At 40.1% G+C, this 9425-nt stretch overlaps 2 protein-coding genes and 1 pseudogene across 2 annotated transcripts; 2 read left to right on the top strand and 1 right to left on the bottom strand.

Moving 5' to 3' along the window:
* Positions 1-1499: 1499 nt before the first annotated feature.
* LOC113671347 (uncharacterized) lies at positions 1500-2790 on the bottom strand (annotated as a pseudogene).
* A 740-nt stretch (positions 2791-3530) lies between these two features.
* LOC113671156 (uncharacterized) lies at positions 3531-4732 on the top strand. Its single transcript, XM_089184292.1, has one exon. It carries the CDS (start codon positions 3772-3774, stop codon positions 4168-4170), a length of 399 nt encoding a protein of 132 aa, XP_089040418.1. The 5' UTR covers positions 3531-3771; the 3' UTR covers positions 4171-4732.
* Positions 4733-8250: 3518 nt separating this feature from the next.
* On the top strand, positions 8251-9355 carry LOC113664626 (uncharacterized). The gene has a single exon (XM_089184288.1). It carries the CDS (start codon positions 8336-8338, stop codon positions 9119-9121), a length of 786 nt encoding a protein of 261 aa, XP_089040414.1. The 5' UTR covers positions 8251-8335; the 3' UTR covers positions 9122-9355.
* The last annotated feature ends 70 nt before the right edge of the window (positions 9356-9425 follow it).

Below are 9425 nucleotides of genomic sequence, written 5' to 3'. Positions count from 1 at the left end.
AGTGCAGTAGAGTTAAAGGAAGCCGAACGCTGTTGGATTCGATCAGTCCAAGGGTCATTCTTCTTCAAGGAAATGGCATTTCTTCTGAGTAAAGATCACAGGTCTACCCCTCCAACATATGTCACACAGTTTGGATTGTTCTTAGACAAAGGTCTTATCAAGTGCAAGGGGAGACTGAACAATGCACCGCTGCCTGTGAACTCGAGGAACCCCATTCTACTGCCAGCGAAGCACAAATTTACCCGTTTATTGATCAAGCAGTAACACGAGTCTGTCAAACACAATGGCATAAGGGACACCTTAACGACATTACGAGAACGCTATTGGGTACTGTGTGGGCGAGAACCTGTGAAGAAATTTGTTTGTAGTTGTGTTGTTTGTCTCAAACAAGAGGGTACACCGTACAGCCCTTTACCCTCCTGACGACCTGCAAATAACAGAGTCTCAGAGGATCCACCCTTCACACACATAGGCCTCGACTTTGCCGAACCGTTGTATGTCGAAACGAAGACTTCAGAAGACAAAAGTGACGAATCGCAGAAAGTCTATGTTTGTCTATTCATGTGCGCGTCCACCCGAGCTGTGCATTTGGAACTTACACCAGCTCTAAGTGTTGAATCTTCCTCACTTTCTTTCCGAAGGTTTACTAGTTGAAGAGGACTGCCGGCTGCCATCACTTCCGACAACGCCAAGACGTTCAGATCTTCATCTCAAGACATACAAAAGATAACCCGAGCAGAGGAAGTTAGGCGATATCTTGCGAACAAGCAAATCACATGGAATTTTATTGTCGAAAAAGGCCCCTTGGTGGGGGGATTCTGGGAATGACTTGTGAGAAGCATCAAGAAACCTTTAAAGAAGATCTTGAGGAGATCTACTCTCAGTTTTGATGAAATAAGAACTGTTTTAGTGGAGATTGAAGGCGTTGTTAATTCCAGACCACTCACGTACCTGTGCGATGACGAAGAGTCAATCTCCTACCCTTTAACACCGTCCGATTTGATCTATGGAAGATGAATCATGTCAACTCCTAATGCAGCTCATTATGAATTAATCAGTACAAATCAGTCTCTTGCGAGGAAGTCGTGTAATGATAAACATGTTCTTCAACAACTGACCAATCAGTGGCATTGAGAACACTCAATCGAGTTATTTCAACTGGGGACCTTGTCTTGTTGAAAAATGATTCGACGAGTAGAGCCTTCTGGAAGCTTGGAAAGGTTGAAGAACTTATCCCAGGAAGAGATGGCAATGTTCGAGCGGCTGTTGTGAAAGCTGTCAGTGATATGGGACGTCCTTCTCAGTTAAGAAGAGTCATACAACATTTAGTGCCGATCGAAGTAAAGGAGTTGAAATTTCATAAGGAAAAGGAAGTTCTGAGTCAAATTTCACTATGGCTACTGGAACATGGATGGTGTGCCACAACATTAGATGTAGACTATTAATTATGCAGAGTAAATATTAAATTTTTTACAATGCTAATTGTAGTTGATATTGTCGTGAATTATTTTTGAACTTATGTTGAAGAATCACACTGTTAAATGTTTACAATGTATAAGTAATGGTTTTTCCCTTTCTAATATTGACATTGTTTCTATTTTTAAATATTGATTCCATTTCTTATTTATAATAATATATAACAGGAGCTGGGATGTTCCTTTGAACATATAGCACATGATCAAAATCAAATTACAGCACTGAAAAATAACAATCCAGCATCTCTTCATATATATTACACCAATGTTATTTAAAATACAGCTGAAGCTCAGTGATAACTTTCCCAGTTGCAACACTTTGCTTGACTAGTTGCATCTCACTGCTTGTGCATACTGTGCAACCTTTTTCATCTACATTTAACTTTGGAAGACCACAATAACAAAATCTGGTATCATTGTTGGTAACCCTCTTAGGTATGTAGGAATCACAACCCTTCTTCTTCTCCTGCCAGGTCCATCTCTCTGAGCCAAATGAGACATACAAACTCATGGCAGAACACAATCCAACACCTCATACTTTTCTTTACATTACAGGTCTTCTCAATATACTTGGTCAGCTTGATATGTTTAGCCTCTCAACCCTGCATAGAGTTTAGGCCAAGCCTAAACCCAAACTTGTTGAAGAGCTGATTGATGTGGTATGTTATAGCATAGCCCAAGGTCCACACACTTGAACTAACTCCACCTAACAGTGCAGTTTTAAAGCAGACCCTCTTTAAAATTTTTCTATTCGCAAGAGTTCCTTGAGGAGGTAACCAAAGTTTAGATTCCAGGCCAGTGAATCTATAAGAGAAAGAAATTCCCTTCTTTCTCTTTCCACTGAACCACCTATTGAGGCTGTTGCACGGCCTTCCACACTTCACAGTTTCCCACACACACTTTAGAAATGTAATAAGTGGTGAAGAGTTGGGAAGATCTAAAACCACTGTTGCTGTGTGGAGTTTAGCTTGGTCAGTGTACTGCATGGCCATTGTCAGGAGAGCTGAAAACCACTGCTGCCAGGCATTGTTGGTGTTGTGAAGTGGCTCAGCCTTAGCTAAATTCACATATTTGCCCAAGGGGGCAAATAGAAAGGCACCATTTATTACCCTATTGTCACCAGGTTGCTAAGATCCCGCTTAAAATAAACCATGTTTAGCTCCTGATCCCTTCACTTCTCAATCCAGAAGCCTTTGCGTGCTTGAAGGCCACCATATTGAAAAAAATACCCACAGGATAACTACCCATTTAAGGGGTGGTCTAGCTCCATCATGGAAGTGAAAACTACCTTTGAGGCGAGAGAAATGGCTTCCATAATGTCTCATCTGGAAGGGCCAGCCAAGAAAGAGGTGCAAATGTACAGAAAGAAGGATAGAAGTAACCCAGACTTTCTCCTGGATGTTCTTACACAGGCATTTGGAACCATTGAATGGAGAAGTGCCAGAAACCTTGTTGTCATCAATACTCTTACTCACATAAATTATGGACAGCTCCATGTAAGAGTCGTTGATATTACTGATGAAGATGTTTAGCTTCAACCCCACACACTGATAGGAGTACTACACAAGATTAAAGATGTTGAGGATACTAAAAACATGGTGTTTGTCAGAGAATCCACTACAGACAACAAGCAAGAACAGCCCTTTGTGTGCCCAATTGATTTCTCAGATGTAAAATGTACTCATAAACAAAAGAAAAACCTTGAGGGCCTGTTTCAGAAGCATGCAAGTGTCTTCACAAAGGATGAAATGACCTTGGATATACAGAGACAGTCAAACACAAGATCCCAACCATACATTAAGTGCTAGTCCCATAGCCTTACCAGAGAATCCCACCAAACAAGTTTTAAGAGGCAAAGGATCACATATGAAAGCTTCAGGATAATGGTATCATTTAAGAAAGTCACAGTTCTTGTGCTGCCCCTATTGTGCTAGTTAGAAAAAAGGAATGGTTCCTTGAGGCTATGCATTGATTACAGACGTCTCATTGCCAAGACAATCAGAGATCAGTTCAGATTACCAAGAGTCAAAGAGTTATTGTAAATTGTTTGTTAATGATTTGCTATTTATTATTTATTCTTTTTAACTTGCAATCACCCTTTTCTTTTTTGTACTTTCCTGTATAAATAAATTTATTTGTGGTTACAAGTCTGTCTTGTTATTCAAATAACAACATCAGTACCTGCCTCACTCACATTTGGCGCTGTGAGCACGGTACAAAAACTTCAGGAAGCAATTTTAAAAAAATTAGCTTTATAAAAGGGTGGTTGCAATACCAGCTCTAGTATCAAATCATTATGTCTGCTGAGGAGTTGAAGAAAGACCTGGATGAATTGCCTAAGAAGTACAAAGAAGCTATGGACCAACTCAAGGCCCTGAGAGCGGATTTCATAATGTCTCATCTGGAAGGGCCAGCCAAGGAAGAGGTGCAAATGTACAGAAAGAAGGATAGAAGTAACCCAGACTTTCTCCTGGATGTTCTTACACTGGCATTTGGGGAGAAACGTTCCAGCTCGCAATTCTTAAAACTCTTCTTTGGGCAGAAGCAGAAGGAAAGTGAAAAACTTCAAGCATACTCGTATTCCTTAAATGAACTACTCAAGAATGCCACAAAGGCAGATCCAAAGGCAGTCCCTGACCCAGAGAAGACTCTGCGAGACCATTTGGCGGACAATGTGAGGGATTCTTTTCTTTGAAAAGAACTGAACAGGTTCATCAGGAAGTGAAACCTTTCATTCTTGGATTTGAGAGAGGAGGCACTATGCTGGTCAGAAGAAGAGGAGAGACTACAGTGAGTCATGCCGAGATTCAAGAAGTATCAGTTGCCAGTCCTGAAAGCTGTCAGTGCCACACTAGTTCCACCAACACCCCTTTGGATAAGGTTTTGGATGTCCTTCTGAAGTAACAGAAGCCCTTAGAAGAACTGACAAGTTCAATTAGAGACCTCAAACAGCCAAGGACCCAACACTCAGCCAAGGAATGGAGTGGATAGCGTGATAAAATTGTTTGCTTAAAATGCAACAAGAATAGACACATTGCTAGGAACTGCCGGCCTAAGGACAACCAAGCTGACAGGAGAGGCCCACCACAAGGTAAACCACACCCTGACAAGTCACCAAACTTCCTCCCTCTGTCATAAGGAGCCAAGTGACAGGAGGGAACAGCAATGGCTCAAATATGGATATGTAAACAACAAACCTGTTTTACCTACTGGTGATTGGTTGAGATTAACTGCAGTGAATGGACTAACAATACTGTATGTTGGATACCTAGAACTGGACATTGAAGCCTTGGGAGTCATGATCACATGAAGAGGAATTTTAGTTGTAAAGAGTCCAGCCAGTCAAGAGGCCAGGCAACGCAAGAAGATTATCCCTGGAATGGGAAAGCAGAAATTTCCCCTCAATGGAGCAAAGTATTGGAGATTACATAATGTAGCACTGGTGAAATCGGATATTTCATCGTAGTTTTCATTTTTAAGTTCATCAGTAATGACAGATGTTGTCCTGTCACAGAATGATATGTTACCAGTTTTCCTAGTTTTATGTCAAAGGGAAAATACGAAAATGCTATCGAGATTAGTTTTATTGAATATTATGTTGTTTTGAGCTATTGATTTATTAGCATTTTCTTGTTTTCAGTTATTTCATGTTTAATTTAAGAATAGCTCACTATTCAATGGTTTTATGTTTGGATAAGAGGATTAGTATTTTATTAAGTGTCACACAATGATCACTGTTCTGTCATGCAATAATTGAGTGGCAAAGTATGACGTCACGTTGTCATAACCGCATTTTTTTCAGTTCTAAACAAACTGTTCTATCCAATATGGCGGACGCAAGCGTCATGTGAAGCTCCGTTTTGCAGACTTTGAACTCCTTGTTTGACGCTCGTGGTACATTCAAGTTATGCTGCAAGTAGAAGGATAAGGCCATAATATCTTGCAGAATCTAAAATATTGGAGAATTAGGCGAAATGGTTCAGTGTTTCGCACCCAAATGTAATCACCAGTCTGAGAGTCATTGCTGTCGCTTCTTTGCATTCCCGAGCAAAGAAAAGAAAAAATCTGAGTATGATCGATGGAGAAGATTATTAAGGTTTGTATTTTAACTTACATATATACTGTAAAACCAGAATATCGCAGCTAAACTAAAGTATTGTGGCTTTCGGACTAATAAACATGGTACTTGTTGGATTGACGCTTGTTTCCTTCGATTTACTTCTAACAAAATCCAACTCTGATCTAAATACATATCACATCTCTCTATGTTTCAACAGAAGAGAAGATCGAGAACCAAGCAAACACAGCCGTGTTTGCAGCTGCCATTTCAGAAATGGCGAGAAGGTATTTGGGCCAGAGATTTTTAAGCACAACGAAGGAAAACTTTTCCCTTCTAGCAGTAAACCGCCACCAAAGAAGAAGAAGAAATTGGAAAAAAGAACAGATGGCAAGGAATTAGTCGACATCGAAAAAATGAGAGAAGCCTTGCAGAGCAACGAAAGTGAAGATCAAGAACGGGACGTACTCAACGATTTAACTGCTTCGTAGATAATCCTTGAAGCAGAAGTAAAGCAGCTGAGAAATGACCTTCAACAACATGAAGAGAAGTCAAAATATTTTAGAGAAAAATACTCAGTGTCTACGTTAAGTGACGATGTAATACGCATGGAAACCAGTCTTCCAACTAAGCAAGTATTTGATGTAGTTGTACTTTATACTTTATGATTCAAAGACTCAATAATATATTTTCATGGCTGGAAGGTGGAATCAATAAGTTTTGAAGACCAGATATTCATAACTTTAATAAAGATTAGACAGAATTACACGAACCTTCATATAGCTCAGTTATTTTCATGCAGTGAAACTACTATATCTAATATTGTCATTACATTTATTCATCTCTTGCACGAGATTTTGTTCACTTTTTTGATGTCAACAGTACCTTCTAGGGAGAAAAATAAGACTTGTTTGCCGTCATCATTTACACAGTTCAGTTCTTGTAAGATCATAATAGATTGCACAGACATTGAAGTTGCAACCCCTGGCCTAATGAGTCATCAAAGTGTTGTCGAGTTAAGTATTATTTCTGTTACGTATTAGTCTTTGTTTTCGTATTAGTGACGCTTCGATATCATATGTCAGACCTCGTGCATTGTCCTTTGCGGTAGATAGTTTAACAAGAGAGCTTATTGCGAGTGTTTCTGCGTTCATTGCGACTCATTCAGGCGTTACAGAGAGGACAATCGGTAAGCGACTGTATTATTGTATTGATTTCCTTGTTTTCCTTTCCTGTTACCGAATGTTGCATTGTTAGCTGTGTTTGCGCTCGTGTAATTGATATGTATTCGTGTCATAAAATTGTTTATTTATTTTAGTTTCAGTCCTTTAGTATTGCTTAGACTAGGTTTTTTAATTGTATTTTAGTTTGACGGTTTTGGACATCAAGTCACAATCATTACGAATAAACTACGTTTGGAATTATAATTGGTCTTTGGTGTCTTGAATCAGTATTTCGCTCGATGTCCTCGCATTAAATCCTGTCTATCTTTGGGACATTCCGACGTTGTTTCGACGCCTGGAGCTATAGTCAAACAATTCCTCAAGAAAGATTAAGAGCGTATTGGATCTTCTGTGCGTCGGATCCTGCAATCACCATCAAATAGCTAATAGCCAACGAACGAAACATGCAATTAAATCGAAAGGAGTAAGATCTCATGGCCGAAAGCGCTGGAGAAGGTCTAGAAAACCTCGTAGACCACGTGGAGTTTAAAGATTCAGACGATAAGCATGAAGCGCCTCGTCGAAGCGCAAGAGAAAAGCATTCAACGGAAAAGGGGTCCGAATATGTTCGAAATCTTCGCCTTCAGGCCCTTATTACGGCAAAAAGGTCTTGGCGAAAACAAATCAATTCCATTTATTTGACTCTGGTGACTCGAAAGGACATTGCGTTACTAACAGCAGGATGCAAAGAGCTGGAGAGGAAGATGACGCAATTGTCCTTGTCGCACGAGGCACTGGAGGCCGTGATTGAAGAAGAGGAAGAGAGAAACCGCTTGTACGAGGAATTTGAAGTTGTTTCTCGCGAAAACAACGAAGCCCTGAGAATGGTTAGCGACCGAATAAACTTCTTGCAGCAAGAACAGGACTCTAAGAGTTCAACGATTTCACGATCAACCAAGACAAGCAAAATTTCCGAAAGGTCAAGCCGTAAATCTTCTTGTTCGTCTTCTCGAAACTCATTATTATCTTTACGAGAGAAAAGAGTGCAACTTGAGGGAGAAATCGCCTCTCTAAGAGCTACAATGGCACTCGCTAAGGAGAGACAAGAGAAGGAAATAGAACACCGAGCGAAAATGGACAAGGTGCAAAGAAGAAAGATGGAAATCGCACGAGAAGAAGAACGCGCCAAAGAAGAATTAAAGGCTCTAGAGGAGAACTTTCGTATCAAACAAGAATTGGTCAAGAAAGAAGCTCAAATGATTGCTTCCATTAAACATGAAGAGCAAGATGGCGAAATTATCCTAGACGAATTCCCTGTCAGTCCTCCCTTGGAGACGGACTCGAAAGCGCTTTTAGAAAAGTTTCTTGATGACCAATCAGCGTCGATTTCCAAAGTAAAAGTATCCGTGTCAAGTCAGCTGCCTTTCATCCCGGCTCCATGGACACCTATTAGCCAACCTAAAGGAAGCATTACTGAATCAACAAAGCCAACCTTTAGTCCATTGAATCCCTTCACTCCGCGTACCGGACCAATCTACACTTCAGCAAGGACTCCTCATGTTAAAATGACTCTGGGCTCGAGATTCCTGATATACCCCACCGCGCCCCCCACAGCCAGCTGATATCCACGAGGAGAGAGCATGGCTGCCAAGAATGCACACGAAAGTACTGATGATGAGAACAGAAAGAGACGACTGTCAGTCACAGGAAAGAGGTTGGCGCCCAGGATCCAGCAGGACGCATTAGTTATTTTAGGAACTAGCCTAAAGGCTTTAGCAAATGTCGACTGTGTTTCACTCTTAGGTCTAAATATTGACAGCACGCTCTCTTTCAATGCACACGCTGACAAAGTCTGCAAAAAACTGGCTTCGTGTATTGCCATTTTGCGAAAAATTCGCACGTATTTACCGCTTCCTCAACGCATTCAGTATTACAACTCTATTATTAGTCCGGTTATGAGTTATGTCAGCGCCATCTGGTCAAATTGTGATAAAGAATTGTTATATAGAGTTTTTAAGCTGCAGAAACGCGCTGCTAGAGTCATCCTTTACGCAGAGCGGATGGCTCCATCCGTAGAACTCTTTAATAGACTGAAATGGATTCCTTTTTACGAGAAGTGTAAGATTGACAAAGCGTCGATAATGTACAAACGAATCCACGGTGCACTACCTAGCTATTTAAACGAGCATATTCCGATCAACAACTCAAGACATTCAAGAACTACGCGCTATTCAAACTTTAATGTACTGTGCCCCAGATATAACAGGGAAACTGAAGGCGGGCGCACTTTTCTCGTCACCGGAACCAAAATTTGGAATGAGATACCACTACGCATACGGATGGCGGACAGCATAAGGTGCTTTAAGCACAATATGTGGACTAATATTTTTTTGCAGCAACAATTTTTAAGTCATTTTTGTGTATAGTTTCCTTTTTAGTTTCTTTACTTATCTTGTGATTATGTTATATTATATTAGTTTCTATTTTTATATTGTATTATACTAGTTTTTATATTGTAATTATTTCTGAGTGAGGGCCACAAGTTTATTAGCTATGCTATTATGTGTTACCCTCGTAAAATAAAGTCTTTATTATTATTATTATTATTATGTTTCAGTCCAGGAGATGATAGAAGAAATTCTGAGTCATCTCAGAGAGTGGGAAGAAATTAAAGGTAGAACTTTTGAATATGTGAATAGTTTTAAAAGCTATATAAATGTTTATTATTAC

The sequence above is a fragment of the Pocillopora damicornis genome, chromosome 10 (assembly GCF_964200805.1).
Source record: "Pocillopora damicornis chromosome 10, jaPocDami1.2, whole genome shotgun sequence".
In the NCBI taxonomy this organism is placed as follows: domain Eukaryota; kingdom Metazoa; phylum Cnidaria; class Anthozoa; order Scleractinia; family Pocilloporidae; genus Pocillopora; species Pocillopora damicornis.
The sequence above is the reverse complement of the archived record's forward strand: the minus strand, read 5'-3'. Positions and strand labels throughout refer to the sequence as shown.

What these genes read in the sequence shown, in the direction of transcription:
- LOC113671156 (XM_089184292.1), top strand. Translation starts at nt 3,772, where the DNA reads ATGTCTGCTGAGGAGTTGAAGAAAGACCTGGATGAATTGCCTAAGAAG.
- LOC113664626 (XM_089184288.1), top strand. Translation starts at nt 8,336, where the DNA reads ATGGCTGCCAAGAATGCACACGAAAGTACTGATGATGAGAACAGAAAG.